We start from the raw sequence: 22872 nt of genomic DNA, 5'->3' as shown, positions 1-22872 counted from the left end.
CAATTTTCTGTAGTTAAGTGTTTTCACCCGTGGTAACGTATAGGGCACTCACTCTCACAGTCACCGCTTGAGACGAATGGCCTTTCAGCATGAGTAGTGTGTGGATGATTGATCTTGTTGGGTCGCTCACGAATGGAGCTCTCGGACTCTGTCAGTTCTCACATCGAGGAACTGAAAACGACCGCCGCAGTCATTCATTTTCGGCTGAAAAACAGGCACTGAGACAGATATTTTGCAGGACTGCTTTACATTTGGATTTTTTTTATATTCATGTGGCATTTCTTTTAGCATTCCTTTTGGAGTTCTGTTTGGCAAATCCATTAGCTATTATTTTTTCATAGTTTCTGATATTTTTTTTTTTCAATTGAATTTGACATTCTTTTTAATTTCGCTTGGAATTATGTTAAGCAAACAGCTTGGCATTTCATTACGCATTCCTCTCGGAAATTAGTTTGCCATTCCTGGCAGTCCATCTTTTAGTACATTTGGCACTCCTTTTGACATTCCATGCGTTATTACTTTTTGGAATTATTTTTGGCATACAAACAGTCCTGACATTTGGCATTCCATTTGGCATTCCGTTTGGCAATTGATTTGACATTTCATTAGCAACTACATAAGATATACCACTTGGCATTTCGCATTCCTATTGACATTTGATTTGCCATAATCTTGGCACTCCACCTTCCAGCCTATTTGGCACTCATTTTGGCATTGCATTTTGTAATTTTTTGCATTATTTTTGCCATCTCCTTTGTAATTATTTTTGGAGAAACTTTTGCCTTCCATCAGGAATTTGGCATTCCTCTTGGCATTCAATGTGGCATTATTTTTTGTATTCCGTTTGTTATTCCACTTGCCGTATAGTTTGGAATTCAATTGGGCTTTGCTTTTGACCTTTCTTCGGGCGTTCCATTGGGCATTCCTTCTGTCAGTCCTTATGGTATACCGTTTGACACTCCTGTTAACAAATTTATGCCATATAGCTTTCGAGTTGGCATTTCATTTTCCATTCCATTTGGCAATCCTTATTGCATTTCATCTGGATTTTTTAAATGCTTATGGTATTTTATTTGGCAAACCATTTTGCATTGCTTGCTATTAGTTTTGAATTCCGTTGGCATTTCTTTTATTTTTCATTGGACAGTCTGAGAGGCATTCTTTTGGCATTACATTTGTATTTCCACTTAGCTATCAACTTTGCTTTGCATTTGGCATTTCGTTTGGATTTTATGTGGCATTCTTTTAGGCATTCCAAGGAGCACTCAGTTTGGAATTTTCTTATAAAAAACAGTCAAGTGGCAATCGAGAAGCAACCAGATGAATGTAAATCGAATGGCATTCGAAAGTATATCGATTAACAGTCATATTAGAGACGCATTGATGGATTATCAAAAAGCCATCCAATAGCAAATGAGTGACAATCAAGTGGCAATTATTGCCAATCAATGGCAATCGAGTCACAATCAAGCAACAATAGTCATATATGGTATTCGAGTGGCCATTGGTTAACAGTAGAATGACAATCTTATGGTAAATAATTCGAACACAAATGTCACACAATTTGATGTTAACCTTATCGCAATAAAGCGGAGTTCAAATTACCAGGCAAATTACAGTCAAGAGGCAATCGAGTGGCTTTCGAATGGCAATCATCGAGTGCCAATCAAGAGGCATCCGAATCACAATCTAATAGCTGTCAAATATCAATTGAATGGCAACCATACGGTTTATCCATATGGCTGAATGCAGTCGAATGGCAACCAAAGTTTGACAATCAGAATATCATTCAAAAACTAATCAAGAGACAATCGAGTGACAATCAATTGTCAATCGAGTGACAATCGAATGGCATTCGAATGACTGTCAATGAATGGCAGTTGAAGTGATATTTGGAAAGCAATTTAATGGCAATCCAATGGCATTCAAAGATTGGTGATTTAATTGCCATTCAAAGAGCAATCTAGATGCAACCGAGTAGCAATCGACAGTCAATCGATTGACAATCGAATGACATTCGAATGACCGTCAATGAATGGCAGTTGAAAGAATACCACAGAGAACAGACATCCAAGTTCGGTTCCCAAAATGTGTAAGGAATTTAACGGCCATTTGAAATCGGCAACACAAGTGGCAATAGCGTGGCACTGCCATCGGGTAATTCCCATACTAATTTAATTCACCACTTGAAATGTTTCAATTCACCACTGACTGTGGCAATATGGTGTTTGGTGGCGTAAGTGTTGTCATCGTGTATTGGTTTGCAACCTTACTCAAGTAAAGATTCAAATCCTTACACAACATTCCGAATGAAGTTTGTTCTAACCTGGATGTCTGTTCTCTGTGAGAATACCACGTGAAATTCTAATGACATTTGAAGACCAAATGAGTGACAATCGAATGACGATCAATTGCCAATTTATTGGCAATCAAATGATCATCCAGTAGTAAACAATTAGCAATCGAAAACGAATCGGATAACAACAGATTGGCCATCAAATGGCTATCAAAGAGTCATTTAAAGGTCAATCTAGTGGAAATCCAATTGCCATTCAATGGTCATGTTCAATTGCCATTGCATGGCAATTGTGTGACATTCGACTAGCAGAAGAATAAAAATCGAGTGATCATACAATAGAAGGGAAACCAAGTGGCAATGGAGAAGCAATTGAATGACAATTGGATGATGATCAAAACTCAGAGAGTGGCAACTGAGTAGAAACTGAGTTGCCACGAATAGCAACCAAATGGCAACCGAATGCCAGCTGAGGAGCAATTAGGTGGCACTCGGTTGACAATCGATTAAAAACATAATAAATCGAATGGCAATCGAATAGCAATTCGAGGAACAATCTAGTGGTTAAAAATTGCGATTTTATAGTAATGAAATGACAATCGTGGCACATTGGAATGTAAATTAAATGAGAAGTGGATATCAAGAGGTAATCGAGTAGTACACGAAAGTACACGAAAAATCAGGAAAGTCGAACACCAATGTAATAGCAATCATATGCCGATCAATGGCAATCGAATGATAAGCAAATAAAAATCGATTGATATTTGAGAAGCAATTGTATGACAATCAAATGACTATCAAGAATTGGCATTCAAATTGTCATTTAAAGGACAACTACTAGATTGGCAATAGAATAGCAGTCACAATTTGTCATTTGATGACAATCGGTTGGGAATCAAATTTCAATCGAGTGGTATTGCAATCAATTACTAAACAATTGCCATTGAATGGCAATTGAATTTATATCAAGTGGAAATTGAATGACATTCAAAAAGCAGTCGAAAACGAACAAATGACAATTTGAATGTAGCAAAAAGCAGGACTTTACATATCAATAGTATGGAAAGCACAGCTAGCGAATAGTCATTCAAAGCACAATTTAGTGGTGATATAATAGCGATTTCATGACAATCAAATGGCAATCGAGAAGCAGTGGAACATCAATCAAATCAAAATAGAGTTGTATTGCCATACAAAGACAATCGAGTGGCAGTGGAGATGAAATTGAGTGGCAAATAAATGATAAACCAATGGCAATTCGAAACCAGTCTACTGGAAATTATGAATTGGATAACAACAAATGGCAACTGGATTCCATTTAGATAGCAACTAAGAGGTGATTAAGTGGCAATCAGAAAGAAACTAAATGCACTTTTAGCGACTGAAAATAGAGTGGTCATGATAAAGAGGCAAACAAATGGCAATCGATAAACTATCGAAAGACAGTGGTATAACAGTTGGATGGCGTTCGAATGACAATCGCTTAGCAATCTTAAAACAGTTGAATACGATCAGTTGCCAATTTCATTTAAAGAGACATTCGAGAGGCGAGCAAAAGGCAATGGCATTACAATGACTGTCAAATGACAGTCAAAAAGATATTGAATAATATTCAAACGGCAATCCATTGGCAGTTAAATGGCAATCGGAAGACAATTTCCTTCAATGGCAACAGAATGGCAATAAAATGGCTGCCGAATAACAAAAAAAAGTGGAAATGCGATGGCCATAGAATGGCAACTGAATTTCAAATATTGGCGGTAGAATGGCCATGGACCGATAGCCAAACTGACAGTTGTCAAGTCGACTTTCACACTGTGCCATTCTGTGCCGATGACAGCGCCAATCACCTCAGTAACTTTTTACTCGGGCACCCGATTCCCGCGCACTCCATCGAGCAGAGAAGAACAACAACGTGCGACTACCATCACTACCTACTGCGCACCGGTTGGTTGTTGCAATGGTGCCTGATACTATTACTGTTATTAGGTACCTCATCAGCCAACCGCAACACGAGTCGAGACGTCGCCCGACGCCACTCAGCCTGACTCCATCCGCCTCTTCATCGCTACCTACTTGAGATTTGCGGATGGACCACCTGGATGTGCACCCTACTTTTCACCCACCATCATCCATCGGAAAGCTCGTTAAAGTCGAACCCGCGCAGAAAGCAGAAACCGAAATGTATAGGTAGGACGTAACCGAACGGAGAGTCAAGCCGAAATTCTTCTCCTTGACGATCGGACCGCCGCGCCGTCGAGCGCCGTGCCGTTTGTGGAAAGTTGGTCATGCGGAAGGTATTTTTCGAATTTGGCTTCCCAGAATTGGATCATAACAGGTACAGGCTCTGGTATAGGTAGTGAGATTGTAGAGGGTGGGATTCGTTGAAGGTGGCAGTAAATGGGATGATCCCTGTCGGATATTTATTTACGGTTGAGTGGTTCCTGAAGGGTTTGACGGTGTGCTCGCTTGGTTGTTTACTTGTTGGTGCCAGGTTTATTCATTATGGGGAATACTCTTGGGAATACTTGAACGAATCATAATAAGGGAAGCAGCAGTTGATGGAGAATTTTGATGAATAACAGTATGCTTATTTCTCAAATTTCTGAACTTATTCATTAAACAGTATATGTTAAATTTACTGTTTGTTGAATGTTACTTGATACCTACCTTCTGTATGTTCGTTTTCAATTTGATGTACATTCTTATAGTCTAGCAGTCCCCAGCTATATTAAAGCTATGGAACATTTATGGCAGTAGCTCCTCTTTGGAGCCACCAATTGCTGCAATTGGCAGCACGATTGGTGTGGTGTTCTTCTTGCGATGAGCCTGAACCAAATACTTACTGATTCTAGCAGCACTCTTGCCGACAGCTCTCGCGATGATTAGTCGACGATGATCAGGATGACGAAACCCACAGTCTTTTCTCAGTACCGTTCATGAAAAGATGATGAAATAGTGGTTCTCGTTACGATCTACACATCTGATACATTTGGTATGTGTTTTAACATGAAAATATGAGTGGAAAAGATTCTTGAATGATCTTTTGCGGGTTCATGGTTAATCGTGATTGCAAAGGAGAAACATTTTCTTCCTCTAGGAGAAAATTGAAACGAATTTGAGCAACTTCTCCAGCTACATGATTCAATTGTGTTTGTACAGAATTACGTCTACCAATCATATTGTGCACATTTTCCATTTTTTTTTTCTGGGGATCGTCCAAGTATTTCTCTAGAAGTTCTTCTGGGATTCCAACAGGATTTTTTTTTTCAGTATTCCTGCAGAAGTTTGTTTTGGAACTTCTATCTTGGATTCTCCTAGAGCTTTCGCTGAATTATTTCTTCAATTGTTTTTTGGTATTTCTCCGGAATTTTTCAATGTATTTCCTCCAAGAGTTTCTTTTTCAATACTCCTGAAGTTTATTCTTGCTGAATCCTTCAGTAGGTCCTTCTGTAATCCCTCCAGAAGTTCCTCCTGGAAAACTCCAAAGGTTTCTTTTGGGAAACCTCAATGAGTTACTTCTAAGGATTTTCTCGGACCTCCATCTGGAAATGCTGCAAGAGTTCCTTCTGTGAATCTTACAGAGGCACATTCTGGAATACCTTCAGAAAATTGTTGTGCCGTCTGAAAATCGCCCAGAAGTTTCTTCTTGGAGCCCTCCTGATATTTTTTTGAAAATATTCCAGGAATTATTTCTGTGAATCTTCCAGTAGACCCTTCTGAAAATCCTTCAAAAATTCCCAATGAGAACCCTGCATAAGTTTCTTCTGGGAATTTTTCAGTAGTTCTTTTTAAGAATCCTCCAAAATTTACTTACGAGTATCTAACAGGAGTTTTCCAAGTAATGCTCCAAATGTTCCTTTTAGGAGTCCTTTAGGAGTTCTTGGAGAAATCTCTTGATCGAATTTCCGGATCCAACACAAAACTCATGTTGGAATCCCTAAAGAAGTTTCTCATGGATTTCATGGTGAAATTCTCAGAAAATAAAACAATAAAGGAATCTGGAGGAATCTACCATTCCGAGGTGGAATCTCAAAAATGAACTTATTGGAGGAATCCCCAGAAGGAATTTCCAGCTGAAGTTTCTTGAGGAATTCCCAGAAGGAATTTCAAAATAAATGGCATTTGGCATTTCTAGAGGTTTCGAAAGCAGGAGTTCCTGGAGGAATTCCCTGGTGAAATTTCTGTAGAAATCTGCAAAATGAATTCCTAGATCAGTGCTCAGATGGCATTCCTGGTGTAATTAACAGATGAAGTTTCTGGAAGAATCTTCAGATGGAATTCGTAGATGAACCCTCAAATAGAAATCCTGAAGAATTTCATCGAAGATTTTCCAGTTTAAGCATCTAAATTTCTGCAGGAATTCAAGTTGGCCTTTTTAGAGTAGCTAATCGACAACTGCTACCACATAAGGGCTCATATAGCCACAGCTGTAAAAGCGTGGGTATTGAGTAAGACCATGCCGAGTGTGATGGGTTCGATTCCCGAGCAAAGTTTCATAATAAACGGGTAACAAACTGTGTTATCTGATATCAAAAATAATTAACTAAATTTGTTCTCAGTTTGGTTGAATAAGCAGGCAACATAACAAACATGATAACAACCAATTATACCCACGATATCATTAAAATATCTCATTATGTTATCATCAGGGGCATCCTGATAACAACTTTTGTAAATCAATTAAATTGATCTGATTGAAAACTCATTTTGTTATCAGTAAGATATTTTCTCGGCCATTGATAACTAACTTCCGATGTTGACGCTTCAGAGTTTGACAGGTGCGGTAACATGAATTATCAGGATGATAACATATGTAAAATTGGTAAATGGGTTCTGGAGTGAGCACCAGTTATCATTTTGATATGAGGCTGTTATTCGACTTTGCTCGGGTTCCCGGTCAGTTCAGGTACTTTTCGTAAAGAAAATTTCTTTGACTACCTTGGGCATAAAGTATCTTCGTATTTAAATGAAATCAGGAGGTTTGAGTGTTCGACTGTTTGGATGCACTGAATATTGGATTTCTCGGCGAATCAAAACCATTGTCGTTCCAAGGAGTTTGATGACTGCATAGCCGAGAAATCCAACATTCAGTATATGGAATCAGCTTCAAGAGGTTTCATGGGTGTTTCGGTGTTGATTCAGAGGGATTTCAAGGTGTTTAGTAATTTTTTGAAGGAGAGGATGTCTCTGAGAGTTTTAGGAGTGCTTCCGAAAACTTCCAAAGGGCCTTTAAAAAGCGATAGAATAGTTTCAGAGGAGTTTCAAGGCGTGAATTCCAGAAGGTTATAGGGAGTTTCTTCGGGTTTTTATGGAGATTCTCACGGGTTAAAGAGGCATCAGGAGATCTTCAAAGAGATTTCGCTGTGCTCCAGGGAAAGAGGGAGTTCCGAGGATGTCATAGGAGTTCAGGGACGTTGAAAAGAGCTTCAGGTATGTTTTAATGGGGCTTTAATGCGAATCAGCGAGTTCCATTAGGTTTCAGGGTGTTTCGTGGGTCTTCAAGAAGGTTCCCGGGAATGTCTCCAAAGGTTTTATTTGAGTCCCAGGGGCTCCTGGAAGTCTAAGTTGAATTTTAGGGTTTCACGGCATTTCAGAGAGTTCCAGGGGATATCGAGGAGCTTCATGAAGGGTGCAGTGCTGAGGTGTCCTCACGAGGCTTGAGAGGTATTTCAAGGTATTTCAGGGGTTTCAGAGAGTTTTAAGACATTTCGGAGGTTACGGAGCACTACATGGGAGTTCAATGTTATTGTTAAGGGTTATCAATTGGCGTTCAGGATAGATTGAAGGGGTTGAAAAGGATGAATTTTGTATATCTCTTTCGGGACGGAGCACAAAAAAGTGAAATCTTCATACAAATTGCTCATCTTTGGCTCTCCAGAACTCTTAGATTTCCCAAAAAAAAAACAACAATTATTTTTCCTCATTTGAAAGAACTACTCTTTAACTTTCGATTTCTAGCTTAAACAACCTAGATAAATCGGACATAAAAAATATGCGACAGTTAAAACTTTTTCATGTTTAACGGTTTCTATCCACTTTTTGTTTACATTGTTGTGGTAAATTCTACTGGTAATGTAAACAAAAGTTTGTCCACACACATACAAGTATAATTAATGGCGGAATGATGGAAACAGTTAACATAACTTAAAAGAAAGTCTAAACAGATGAGAAAAATATGCAAACCTGTTACCGCATAACAGCACAATTGTGTTCGTTCGTCACGAAAGGGATATGTATGAGCATATGTAAGAATAATCCATATTTGATATGCATCGAGAGACCATTTGCTACACTTGTAGATTGATCCGTAATAACGTAAGATAACGTTCATATTCCTCCTTGCTCCCTCCAATTTAGTCTCGCCTTAAAAACCACCCTCTTCCCCTCTCCCGCAAATCCTCCTTAAATTTTATCTTTAGTCTCCCAACTGATCTCAATGAATACTATCAAAATACATAAAGGTTCTAGTGTTTCAATCGGCGATATGTGTCAGATTGACGAAAAATGTTGGTGGTGGCGCTGGAAACTGAAACCTTTTCAAAGCGAATCAAGATTTTTCACCAGAATAGTTTCCATCGGAAGCATTCGATTTCTAGGGCTGATCAACGCCATCAGAATGTATGGAATTCTGCAGAAATTATTAATTTATAAATTTTCTGCAAATTGAAAAGTTGGAAACCTGTTCGCCAAACTGATGTAAACTTCACTCACTTGTAATAAAACAACCTGTTCAGAAACAGCGAGCCACAGGTGCTCTTTGCTAATTCGTTGCCCAATACTCTTTGTGCCCCACCTTGATTGAAATAAGATTGAAACCCCAACTAGGACAATTTACATTTCGTCGGTCGCGCGTCCGTAAATGGGTGGGTATCCATCACCCGAAAGCGCTTCAATTTGCTTGCTGCCTTCTTCGCTCCATGTATACGTAATGGAACCCATCCCCCCTCACCACACCCCAGCTCATTAGGAAGATCTGAAAAGATTAATTAGACGCAGCTGAGAATTCGCCGTGCAAACTTTGCTCTCTCATAACTTTTGTGGCAAGTTTTGCGCTTCCCAACGGACTGTAGGGTTGTGAAGGCACCTTCCCGGGAATTGGAAGGGGATGTTTCGCTACTAGTGTTGGAAGTGTGTAGAAGGCAGAAGCGAGCCGGTACCGGCATAGAACAGTACACAAGTATACAAGTTTCGGAGAATAGAGCAATGCGATTGATTGATTCCCGGGAAGCTTTTCGCTGCGCTGCTGCTGGTAAGGCCGCGGAGGGAGTCGATGTAACTTTCCGAGCATCCCCTGTACATAATTAATGGTAATCAATTAGCAGTCAGTGCAACATTTTTTTTCGGAAAACATGGATCCGGATGAGTGAGTTTCAGTTGAGTTGTATTGTATACTGCTTTTCGAAGTGGTGTTACCGTTTTACCGGTGGAATTGAAGTGGAGACTATGACTATAAATAACATGGTTGGAACGGTCCAATTACTCGCAATCCACGTCTTCTTGTACCGATCGGATGACTCTCGAGAACCATTTTAGTCGGGTTGCTATCCGACATCCTGATGACGTGACCCGCCCACCGTAGCCTCCCGATTTTCGCGGTATGGACGATGGTTGGTTCTCTTAGCAGCTGATGCAGCTCGTGGTTCATTCGCCTTTTCCAAGTCCCGTCTTCCATCCGCCGTAGATGGTGCGCTACGCCTTCCGTTCCAAAACTCCAAGGGCGCTTTGGTCCTCTGCACGTAGGGTCCATGTTTCGTGCTCATAGAGGACTACCGGTCTAATCAGCGTTTAGTAGATAGTTAACTTCGTTTGACGGCGAACTTTGTTCTCGTAGAGCTCTGCGTAGTCCAAAATAAGTTCGATTTCCTGCCACAATGTGTCTCTGAATTTCTCTGCTGGTGTCGATATCGGCGGTCACTAGTGAGCCCATATACACGAATTCTTCAACCGCCTCGATTTCATCACCGTCGATATAAATTCGGGGTGGCGGGCGTGGTGATTCCTCCCTGGAGCCCTTTGTCATCATGTATTTTGTCTTTGACACATTGATAACTAATCCGATTCGCCTGGCTTCACTCTTTAGTCGGATGTACCTCTCCACAATCGTCTCAAATTTACGAGCAATAATATCAATATCATCAGCGAAACCAAGCAGCTGAACGGACTTCGTGAAAATCGTCCCACTCGTGTTTATCCCCGCTCTTCTTATTATACCCTCCAAAGCAATGTTGAACAGCAAGCACGAAAGACCATCACCTTGCCGTAACCCTCTGCGAGATTCGAAGGGACTCGAGAGTGTCCCTGATACTCGAACTACGCACATCACTCGATCCATCGCCGCCTTGATCAATCGTATCAGTTTATCCGGGAATCCGTATTCGTGCATAATCTGTCATAGCTGTTCTCGATCGATTGTATCATACGCCGATTTGAAATCGATGAACAAGTGATGTGTGGGCACGTTGTATTCGCGGCATTTCTGCAACACCTGGCGGATGGCGAACATCTGGTCCGTTGTAGCGCGTTCACCCATAAATCCAGTCTGATATTGCCCCACGAACTCTCTTGCAACTGGTTACAGACGGCGGCATAAAATTTGAGAGAGTATCTTGTAGGCAGCGCTCAGTAGTGTGATCTCACGATAGTCCCCGCAATTCAACTTGTCGCCCTTTTTGTAGATGGAAAACATAATACCTTCCATCCATTCCTCCGGTAACACTTCCTCCTCTCAAATCTTGGTAATGACCCAGTGTAGTGCTCTCACCAGTGCTTCTCCACCGTTTTTTACAACCTCGCTTTGGAGTTGATCTGCTCCAGCGGCTTTGTTGTTTTTCAACCGGCTAACCTCCTCTTCAATCTCTTGGAGCTTAGGGGCTGGAAATCTTTCGTCCTGCGTACGTACTTCTAGATCTGTTATCACGCCACCTTCGGTACTTGCAACGTCGCCATTGAGGTGCTCATCGTAATGCTGCCGCCACCTCTCGGTCACCTCACGCTCGCTCGTGAAAATATTCCCGTGATTATCTCGGCACATGTCGGCTTGTTGCATAAAGCCTCTACGCGAGCAGTTCAGCTTCTCATAGAACTTCCGTGTGGCCTTAGCGCGGTACAGATCTTCCATCGCTTCGCGATCTCGTTCTTCCTGCTGGCGCTTCTTCCTCCGGAAGACTGAATTCTACCTGTTCGGCGCCTGTCTATAACGTGTCGCATTCGCTCTCGTACGGTGTTGCAGCATCCTTGCCCATGCTGCATTCTTCTCGTTTTTCAACTGTTCACATTCGCCGTCGTACCAGTCGTTTCTGTGATTCGGAGTCGCGAAGCCTAGTGCTGTAACCGAGGTACTACCTATGGCGGATCGGATGTCCCTCCAGCCATCTTCAAGTGTAGCTGCGCCAAGCTGCTCTTCCGTTGGTAGGGCCACTGCTAACTGCTGCGCGTAGTCTTGAGCCACTTCTACGTTACGAAGTTGCTCGATGTTGAGCCGCGGCGTTCGACTTCGAGGCGAGGTAATAACTGTCGAAAGTTTTGAGCGCATGCATACAGCGACTAAGTAGTGATCCGAATCTATATTCGCACTGCGGTATGTGCGGACATTGGTTATATCCGAGAAGAATTTACCGTCGATTAGAACGTGGTCGATTTGGTTTTCTGTTTGATGGTCGGGTGATCTCCAGGTGGCTTTGTGGATATCTTTGCGGGGGAAGAAGGTGCTTCGGACTACCATACCACGGGAGGCTGCAAAGTTTACGCATCGCTGACCGTTATCATTCGATACGGCGTGCAGGCTGTTTCGCCCGATTATCGGTCTGTACATTTCCTCCCTTCCTACCTGCGCGTTCATGTCACCGACAACGATTTTCACGTCATGCGGCGAGCAACCATCGTATGTCTGCTCTAACTGCGCGTAGAACGTTTCTTTCTTGTCATCAGGTCTCCCTTCGTGTGAGCAATGGACGTTGATGATGCTGTAGTTGAAGAAACGGCCTTTAACTCTCAACATGCACATCCTTGCGTTGATCGGCTGCCACCCGATCACACGTTGTCGCATCTTGCCCAACACTATTAATCCTGTTCCCAGTTCATTGGTGGTGCCACAGCTTTGGTAGAAGGTAGCCGCTCGATGTCCGGTTTTCCACACTTTGTGTCCAGTCCAACAAAGTCCCAGCAACGCCACGATGTCGAAGTTGCGTGGATGTAGTTCATCGTAGATTATCCTGCAAATCAAGCGACTTGAGTATTTTCTCCTATGTTATTTGCAATGAGGATTTTTTCGGATGGCTCATAGGGCCAACGCCAATACTCCTGCCATCGTGCCAGTTCTGTTTAACGTCCCAACCAACACTGAGACGACCACGCTGAATTTAGCTGGGCGTGATGCAGCATTTCTTACTCAGCCGCTATATGCCAGAACATACGCTGTTTGAGCCGCGCCTCCTTGGTGAACAGACGCTCAGGTCGTACCTTATCAATCTAGCTGAAGTCAGAAGGACAACAGTGCCCAGGCTGCACTACCAGCTAAGCACACAACTCTTAGCTGGCGGTCTTTGTCATCGCTCGACCCGTTAAAGCATGAGGTAGGAACTTGTAAGGACCAGAGCTATGTTGAACGCTTCTTCTTTTTCTTTATGGCTCGACTTCCTCACTGGGACTTGGCCTGCCTCGCTTCAACTTAGTGTTCTTTGAGCACTTCCACAGTTATTAATTCAAGGGCTTTCTTTGCCTGCCATTGCATGAATTTGTATATTGTGAGGCAAGTTCAATGATACACTATGCCCAGGGAGTGCCCGGAACGGGAATCGAACCCGCCGTCTCCGATTGGCGATCCATAGCCTTAACCTCTACTGAACGCCTGAACGCTCTACTTATCGACTCACCGTTTTGCTACCCGCCCACTGCGAAGACGTTCTCTAAGTCGACGGTAAGTATGACTATCCGGCGAAGGTGAGGCTATTTTTGAAGAAAATTGGCACCAACTTCTACGAGCCATACGTCAACAGTCCTATCCTGCTCAAGCATCCTCGCAATTATGGCCTGGACGAAACGGTGAACAAATTCAAGAAACTCTACGGCCAACAGACCTCATTATTTAGCAAGAGATGTCGCTGTCTCCAGTATATGAAGAACAAAAACTATTTCCGTGGCAAGTGCAAAAGGAGATGACATAAAGAGAGATGCTGCTATGCGGCGTAGAGATTCCAGCTCATATACAGTCTTATATGAAGTTGAATAGGATGCTAAAGTTAAGACCATATTCGTACATGTCCTCCTTTAACCGCGTGTAAAGTGTGCGTATATCGCCTCCACTTTTGCATCCTATAGACTGTTTCAGAAATTATAAATACACTAACGATAACCTGCCATTTCAATTTGAGCACATTATCCAAAAAAGTTTCTTCTAGCTCTAATAGTAAACATGCTAACGAAGCAAATAATACAAATTTTGTTGATGTTTCTGATAGAAGTTGAAAAATAGGGCTCTGTAAACAAGATGATCAAAATTTGAAGTTGCACAAAGTGGTCAAAAAATGAAGCACAGTAGAAAAGAAAAAAATCTCACAGATGAAATATTTAATTTCCAAACACAATAGAAATTGCTGTATCGATAATAAAAGATATTTCTCGATTGGTAAGAGAAATTTTTACTGGAATATTTAATCAAGAACCACCATTACGGGGCTTCTCAAAACAAAAATTTGTGTTTCAAATTTCTCAACAACACCAGTCGCAACAAACGTTAAGCAAACGAATGTCTTAATTACTGCTTACTGCATTCGTTTTTATGGTATGACAAGCTTTGCCATCTGAAGGATCGAATGCGCTGAAAAAAATAAGTTTGTTTAGATTAAATGCGTTCAGGAAAGCTAAGTTCTAAGGTAGTTCTTATGTTCCGTAGAAAACCTTAAAAAATGAGAAACTTGATCTCCGAAAAAATGTTGTGGAAATGCCTTTATCGATTTTTCCCAAATTTTGATCAAGGCATTCCTTAGACAACTTGTTGAGAAAGCGAATGTGATAAAAATTTGGATAATTTTTGATATTTGGTGATAAATAATGTTGAAATCATTAAAAAACACCTTTGTGCAAATGCAAATTTGAAACATTTAGTTATTTGTTGGAGAACTCGACTGTTCTTTAAAATTTCAAGACAATTGAAAGGAAATATAAAAATATGGAGTACAATATGCTATACTCTGAAAGAAGTAGGTAAAAATCATTAGAACAGTTCATTTAATTTACTAAACAAAGTGTATTTATAATTTCTGAAACAGTCTATACATAACATCATATGCGATCGTGTATTGACTGGGTTGTCGGTATACACAGTGCGGTGCGAAAAAAGCCCGTGCTTCAAACAATCTTATGTGCTTATCACCGTTTTTGCTGAGAGACAGAGACGTATGAGTGAGAGCTTTTGTAACTGTGCGAGAGACAAATTGCAGCACTAGCTCTACTGAGTGAGAGTAATGCACAGCGCTTGGCACTGTGATGTCTCAGTGCATTTGGTGTTGTTAGGATTGTTAAGTGATACAGCGCTTCATTCGAAATTTCACCAATCTTGCGTAGAGTCAAGCACAGTGCTAAGCACAGAGACAATCACAGAGAGAGTACATACGGCAGAGCGCGAGAGACAGGAGACCTCCAGCGCACGGCAAAGTAAGTGTGCAACACACAACCAATTACTCGGCTCGTTCTCGCCTCCTTCTAGTTTGTTGTGCTGTCTCATGGCAGCGTGTGCGGCTTGAGTCGCACCCTAATCCTGATACGGCGGAAACGAAATCTTGACCTGGAAGAATATTTGACAAATCGAAGACGATGGAGTATGTGTTATCTAAAGGAATTTCGGTGTAGCGTATTGAGACACAGAAAATGACCCTTGGATTCAACGGACTCTTCAACCGAATGACGACTCAAAAATCGTAGCTATCAGCGCTTTCGGTGACAAAACCGCAAGCCACTGTTGAGAACCTTTGTTTGAAAATGTTTCACAGCTCACCTGGGAAATGAACAAAAGCAAAATTGAAACTGTACCTGTAACTCGATGCCCGTCTAGTTTACTGCCCAAAACGACCAGTCGCATATGCAGCAATACTTAAGGTTGATGCCGAACTTCAACATCTTCAAGACAAAGGAATTATCTTTCCAGTGAAGTTTTCCGACTGGGCAACACCGCTAGTAACGTTATTCCGTTATTCGGACAACCCATCCGTTTGAATTAGTGGCGACCATTATACAAGACTAATATCAAAATCCATCATGGGCGACAGTGTATCGCGCGGTTCTACCAACAGGTGGCAGTGTGCTCATGAAAAAGACACCGGGCAAAAGTTTTCGATGAATTTCCTTTAAGAGTTCCGTCTGTTTATCTGTGCTTCTACGTAACTAAGTTGGCGATTAGGCAGAAAACTGCCCCGTGAATTTGAGTGTGTTAGTAGAAGAATCAGTGAATTGATGAGTAAATTCGTATGAGCTAGTGAGTAAATGCGTCAAAAAGCTAGTGAGTTAGTAGTTTTATGAGTATGTGAGATATGATTCGTTGGAGTAAGTGTATTGGTGAGTGATTTAGCGAGTTAGTGAGTGTGTTTTTTTCTCTGTTCCACTGCGACCAGTATTTGATCTTTTCTGGTAGAATAAGTTACCGAGTGAGTTAATAGGCGAGTTTTATTCTATCGTATGTAGAGTCTTTTAACATTGTGGTATTGATTAGCGAGTTAGTGAATGGGTAAGGTAATTAATGAGGAAGTTAATGAGTAAATCAGGGAGTAAGTTGGTAAATGAGTGGGTTAATGAGTTGGTTAGAGTGGGATAAAATGAGTGAGCTTATAAATTATTGTGTAAGTGAGTGAATCAGAAAGTGAGTTTGAGAGTTTGGGAGAAAAAAGTTTGTGATTTAGTGAGTTATTGAGTTAAATGCAAGTGAGTGATTAAGTGATTGAGTGAGCCAGTGAATTAGTACATTGATGAGTAAGCCAGTAGTGAGTAAAGTAGTGAGCTATGTAGAGAACAGTGAGCCAGTGAGTGAGTGAGCTAGTTAGTGAATGATGCAGTGAGTTAGTGAACTAGTGATGTAGTGGGTTAGTGGGTTATGCAGTGCATAGTGGGAAAAGTTGAACCCGAAATACGATTGAATGGGTCAGCTGGGTAACGGGTTTTTCCAACGACTGAGACCATTTTCGTTTGAAAAAAGTATGCTGAATCAATTGGATGGGCGGTCCCATTGACCGGAGGCCTCACCCTGGTCAGCTAGAGGCCGGAATCAACTCGAGTTCCTTATGGAACGCAAAACATTATCATCAAAGAATACTTTCGCACTAAATATTTATGTTGAAACCGCAAATCGCATTCCGGATAATATCAGTTGCATTCAGGCTGACTGCAGTGGGTTGATATATTGATTAGTAAGTAAATTGATAAGTTAATAGGAAAGTAAGCGAATGAGCGTGTTAGTGAGTGAATGTGTGAGTAAATGAGTGAGTGATTCAGTCAGTAATGCAGTGAGTCTTGTAGTGAGTGAATTATCGAGTTAGAGAATGAGTGAACCTATTCAGCAATAATGTGTGAGTGAGTGAGTGAATAAGTGAGCAAACGTGTGAGTGCGCGTGCAAGAATGATTATTTATGAGCATGTATGTACGAGAAGCTGTAACAGGGTAATGATCTCAATGCCAACCAAATACAATGTTTCAGTAGCTATTCAGCAAAAAAAAAAAAATATTCAACAGCATGTAAATTGAAGATCAACTCAAAATCGAACAGTTCAATTGAAGTCATGAAACTGTGAAGAGAGAGTTTTCATTGAGAGAATGTATTTCTGGACAATAGTCTCATTCGCTCTCACACCAACCAATTGAGAGACCGTCATCTGGAAACTTCCTTTAAAGATATCAATGCAAATCGACATGGACCAAGCTGCTTGAAGATTCCTATTCCATATCTAATCGATGGACATCTGCAAAATCTGGTGAAAGTTGAACACCCAACAGAGAAACTGCCATGAGAAGATATGCTACCTCCATTTATTGAAGTTGTTCTTGCAGACAATGTTGAAAATAATGAACCCGATGCGAAAACGAAGGCTTCCTTCGTGGCTCTCACCACATGACCTTTTCTGGAGGGAGAGATGTTATAGAGAATTGGTTTAAAGTCATGATCAATGCAGCCCACGTTAAATAAGTTATTCGACATATTCTTTTGCGGTCTCCAGTTAGCCTAGGCTTTGAATCGCCAATCCGGGTTCGTTTTCCGTTCCGGTCTGGAGCTTTTCTCGATTTCCTTGGGTGTAATGTATAAGAAAATCCTTCAAATAATCACTGTGCAAGTGCTCAAAGAACACTAAGTTGAAGAGAGGCAGGCCAAATTCCAGTGGGAACGTAGAGCCACTAAAACGAAGAAGACATTCTTCTCTACAATTATTGCTGTTCCACCCTCTGAAGTAAATACTCCTAAAACTACAAGCGATCTTTGATTCCTTGGAATTGTGACACTAAATCCTTTTGAAACTCCTTCGAAACGCCCTGAGCATCACCTTAAACGCTCCTGAATCCCCTTGAACGATACCACAATAATCGCCCCTGAAACTCGCTAACAGTCCCTAAAACCCTCTCAAAAGCTCCAGAAATCCCGTGAAATCCCACGAACCGCAACTAAAATACCCCAAAATAAACCTCAAGCGCCCCCAAATTCCTTCGAAACACTTAAAAACTCAATCAAAATCTCCTAAAACTATCCCGAGATTTCTTGAAAAACCATTCAAAGAGCTAAAAATACTCTAAAACTTCCTTGGTATCCTTCAAACGCACCTGATGTCCCTCAAAACTCTTAAAACCTTGAAACGCTCTAAATCCCTAATGATATCCATGAACCGCTCCTGAAATCTTATGAATCCTTCTAAAACACTACTAGAATATGAAAAACTCACCTGAAGTTTTCTGGAATGCCCCTGAGAATCTTTGAAACGCTTTCAAAACACAACGAACTCCCCTAGTCCCCTGAGGCCTATAATGCCTTAAAACTCCCATCAAACCTCCTCGAACACTCCGGAAACTTCTCGAACTGTCCTTAACCCTAAAAGGGATACCTTTGGTCCATTGGACCCCAGGCGCCTTTCAGAGCTCGTCTTTGATGGAACACACTCAGTGAGGTGATGAAACTGAGGTCATGAAGGTATCCCCTTTAGGGTTAAACCCCTTTAAACGCATTTAAAAGTACCTTGTAACGATCTTAAACTTTTTCGATAGCCTCGAAACATTATGACAAACTCCTGAACACTATAGACAGCCCCAGAACTCCTTGAAAGCCTTTCAAAGGCACCAAATACTCTCCAGATTCCCCTGAGTTCTTTGACACGCCATAAGCCCCCTGAAACTTCTTCAAACGCCTCGAAACTCCTTGAGACCTGCTAAAACTCTCCTGACAACTCTCTGAAGCTCCGGGAAGCTCTCTTGAGACTCCCTTTAACCCTAAAAGGGATACCTTCATGACCTCAGTTTCGTCACCTCGCTGAGTGTGTTCCATCAAAGACGAGCTCTGAAAGGCGCCTGGGGTCCAATGGACCCCAGGTATTCCTTTTAGGGTTAAAGATTCTAAAACGTTTCGAAACGTTTCCGAAATTCCTTGAAACGCATCTGTAATCCAGTTAGCGTAGTACATAAGGCTTGGAACGCCAGATCGGAGAACGCGGTGCGATTTCCGTCCCAGTCGGGAAACTTTATGTTGTCTTCTTGGGCATATCATAACATTGTGCTTGCCATACTATATATGTACAAATTCATGCAATGGAGGACAAAGAAAGTCCTTCAGCCAATAACTGTGGAAGAACTTAAAGAACACTAATTTGAAGAAAGGCAGGTCAAATCTCAGATAAAACGAAGAACTAGAAAGAAGCAGAAGCATTTGAAACCTACCTGAAACACTCCATAATCTCCTTGAATCGTTCATAAAACGACCCGGAATTCCTCTGTTAAACACTGAAGTGCTCCTAAAACCCCATGTAACCAGCCTTATACTCTCAGAAACTGTACTGCAACCCTTCTGAAATCTCCATTCAACTGTCTGAATCCCTGTGTTTCCCTGAAATGCTCTTGAGTGGCACCAAACACAGAGGGTGTGGGATTGTTTATGTTTGCTTGAAAAATTGAAACGACCATAATATTTTGAAAAGCAGTGAACGGAAATACATATCTCAAAGTTTGGCAGATTTGCTAGTGATTACAAGCAGCGTGAAATCAACGGGGAATAAATTGGCTTCTAAGTTGCTTGTAACAAATTGGGATTCAATGGTAACACATTTTGCTATCCTTATGTAAAGTGCAGTGTCTTTCTCTCTTCATCTTCATCCATAACGAACTCGACTCCCAACTTTAACCCACTAAGACTCCTCTAATTGGCTAATTTTTCACTTCTCATTCTCTGTTCCTTCCACAGTGCTGCCCCAGTACGACCCCATCATCAACGGGTTGCAGCACAACTACGCCTTGGGCGATTTCGTGGTGGCCAACTGTTCCTCGGACATGTCCAGCCCACCGGCACGGCTCTACTGGTTCATCAACGATCGAATTGTAAGTGTATTTAGACCATCAGCGAACCTGACCCCCTTAACCCCCACGGTTAATCTCCTCTTTTTCCCGCACATAACAGGTCCCGTCGGACTACCTGCAGCCGCAGCAGGAAACCACCATCGAGAACGATGGCTTCATCCTGCGCTACCGGACGCTGGAGATACGGTTCCACATCGACGAGGCCCGGCTCGGCAAAATCAAGGGCAAGCTGATGCTCAAGTGTTTGGCCCGGATCGACGCGTTTCCGCAGGGCACCCGGGAAACCACCCAGGTGGTGTACATCCCGATGACGGATGAGCTGCGTAACCAGAAGCTCATCAACTGGCGCAACGGAGGTGAGTGGTTGGTGGCCTGAATGTTTTTTTTTATTTTTACTGAGTTGGGTTTCTTTCGCTGCTGGTTGAAAGCGAGAGGGTGTGGGATTGATTAATGAGGTTATTGAGATGCGGGTGCTCCCAATTTGTGCTACCGTATCCGTCTATCCATTTCATTGTTGTTCGTGTAGAATATGGCTTGAAACAGCAATTAAAGCTGAGGGATGATTTGTGGACTTAATTAACGATGTTGAACAAATAAAAAAGCCGTGTCTTTAGCTGTATCTGTACTTGCATAGACAGCTTTTTTAAATACCAATCCCACTTAGGTGGTACACACAAACAAGACAATCAGTCTAAAAATGTAAATATTTTATTTTGTTATAACTGTACTTAAGATGAAAAAATGTAAATTTGTATCACTTATAAGACAAACATGTAAACCCATATACGAGAAACTGAAATAAACTATCATTTAAAGTCAAGTCAAAAAAGACAGCTTTTTTTTCTCAGTCTTCTTAACATACACTCAGTCAAATAAACTTAAGATTTCCGTAAGGCCCAACTTATGAAATGTGCTTTGAACAATTCATAATGATCCAAAAAAAATTCATAAGGGCGCTCTAAGACGAAAATTCGTCTCAGAGCTTGGCTTTTATACATGTTTAGCAAAATGGTATTCTCAGGCGTCGGTTGATAAAATACGAGCTTAGGTTTCCCGACATTTGTGGATCGAATCCAGTTTGCATCATTTTGAGGTTGTTTTGTTCTTCTCATTAGTCTATCTTATGAAATACAGGGGATAGCCAAAATGATTGGGATAGGCAACTTTTTTTTCTCCAACAAAAAAAAATCAACATGCTATAACAAATTTTGACAGTTTGTCAACCTATTATATGTGCATCTTTGGTACAAATTTGGGCACGATTGATAAATTTTTCGCGAAGTAAGAACCGTTCGGGTAAAACACTATTATTGAGACAACTAATTTTTGAACTGTCATATCTCGGAAACCAGTGAACCATTTTCCAAGAAAATCTTTCATGAATACATGCAAAGGGCTCTTCAGTTCTATCATCCTCCTCTCTCCTCTCCTCTTCTTGGCGTAACGTCCTCACTGGGACAAAGCCTGCTTCTCAGCTTAGTGTTCTATGAGCACTTCCACAGTTATTAACTGAGAGCTTCCTCTGCCAATGACCATTTTGCATGTGTATATCGTGTGGCAGGCACGAAGATACTCTATGCCCAAGGAAGTCAAGGAAATTTCCTTTACGAAAAGATCCTGGACCGACCGGGAATCGAACCCGTCACCCTCAGCATGGTCATGCTGAATACCCGTGCGTTTACCGCCTCGGCTATATGGGCCAGTTCAATCATGTATTCACTAAAAACTTTCTTCAAAAATTACCTTTGTTTGGTTCTTTAAAAAAAATCATTTAGTATTTTTTTTGTTTCTTCTTCAAATTAATAAAAAAATAATTATTAAATTATTATTAATAAAAATCAATTAATTAAAAAAGTTAATTAAAGAAAATAGTAACGAATTTCTTCCGAGAATTTCAAAAGATCATCAAACGCTCAAAGGTTCCTTTCCGACAATCCTCACTTTTACTAGTATTCATGTCACCAAAAATACCTGATAAAGCTAATTATGATAAAGTCATGCGATGATCAATCATAGAGAAGAAAAAAAAAGAAATAAAATCCTTAGGAATCCCTGCGCGAGTTTTGAAAAAGTTTTTAGGGAAGTTTCTATAAAAATCCATTAAAAAACTGTTGTAGAAATCTCTTGCTTCTTCTTCCTCTTTATGGCTCTACATCCCCACTGGGACTTGGCCTGCCTCGCTTCAACTTAGTGTTCTTTGAGCCAAGGGCGTAGCCAGCTTTTCGGTCAGGGGGGGGGGGCAAGCACCCTTAGCAAATTTGTGCCTACTAGCTTTTATATCTATGCGTAATACGATGAAATTGAATACATATAATAACATTATATACAAAAAGCATTATTTAACCCTTCAGCAGTCACGCTGTTGTATTTTGTACAATACGTTAAAAAAACTCTCGTGATCTACATGATTCAAGGTGGTGCAGGTAGCGGTGAGCAATTTCTGGAAGATTAACGATTTTTAGGACTAGACTTTCCTGGTTCCTGTATAAGTCCTTTTTATATTATCGTCCAATAGTATTCGCTGGAGGAATTCGTCCAGAAATTCTTGAAATAATTCAAAATAAATCATCAGGTAAACCTGGAGAAGTTTTTGGGTATATGTCTGAAAAGATGATTGAAGGATTTCTAAAATTTCCGAATAAATTTTTGAAGAGAGCTTGACAGGTATTTCTGAAGAAACATTTTGAGGAATTTCCGGAGCAATCCCTGGAAGACTTCCTGGATAAATCCCTGGAACAATTCCTACAAGAATGCCTGGAGGAAACCCTATAGAATCTCTAGAGGGATTCCCGGAAGAATGCCTGGCAGAATTTCTGAAAGTATACCTGGAAGAATTCGTGTATAAATTATGGGACGAATACCTAGAGAAATATCGGAAGAGATCTCATGAGGAAATCCTAGAAGATATTCTAGATAAATTTCTGGAGGATTGATTGGAAGAAGTTCTGGAAAAAATCCTGGAGGAATTCTGGGAGGAATTCCTCGAAAAAAAAATCAAAATAAATCTCTTGAGAAATTCCTAGAGGAAATCTTATAGAAATAA

At 41.1% G+C, this 22872-nt stretch overlaps 1 protein-coding gene across 1 annotated transcript in view; it reads left to right on the top strand.

Annotated features, from left to right (window-relative positions):
- Nucleotides 1-22872, top strand: part of LOC109622458 (uncharacterized) — a 120936-nt gene that overhangs the window by 90746 nt on the left and 7318 nt on the right. Inside the window, exons 4-5 of the mRNA XM_062844920.1 lie at nt 19717-19850; nt 19930-20185. Coding sequence (XP_062700904.1) covers nt 19717-19850; nt 19930-20185 — 390 coding nt within the window. The remainder of the gene's footprint in view (nt 1-19716; nt 19851-19929; nt 20186-22872) is intronic.

The sequence above is a fragment of the Aedes albopictus genome, chromosome 1, assembly GCF_035046485.1.
Source record: "Aedes albopictus strain Foshan chromosome 1, AalbF5, whole genome shotgun sequence".
NCBI lineage: Eukaryota > Metazoa > Arthropoda > Insecta > Diptera > Culicidae > Aedes > Aedes albopictus.
Note: the sequence above shows the minus strand (reverse complement) of the source record. Positions and strands in the feature narration are given on the sequence as shown.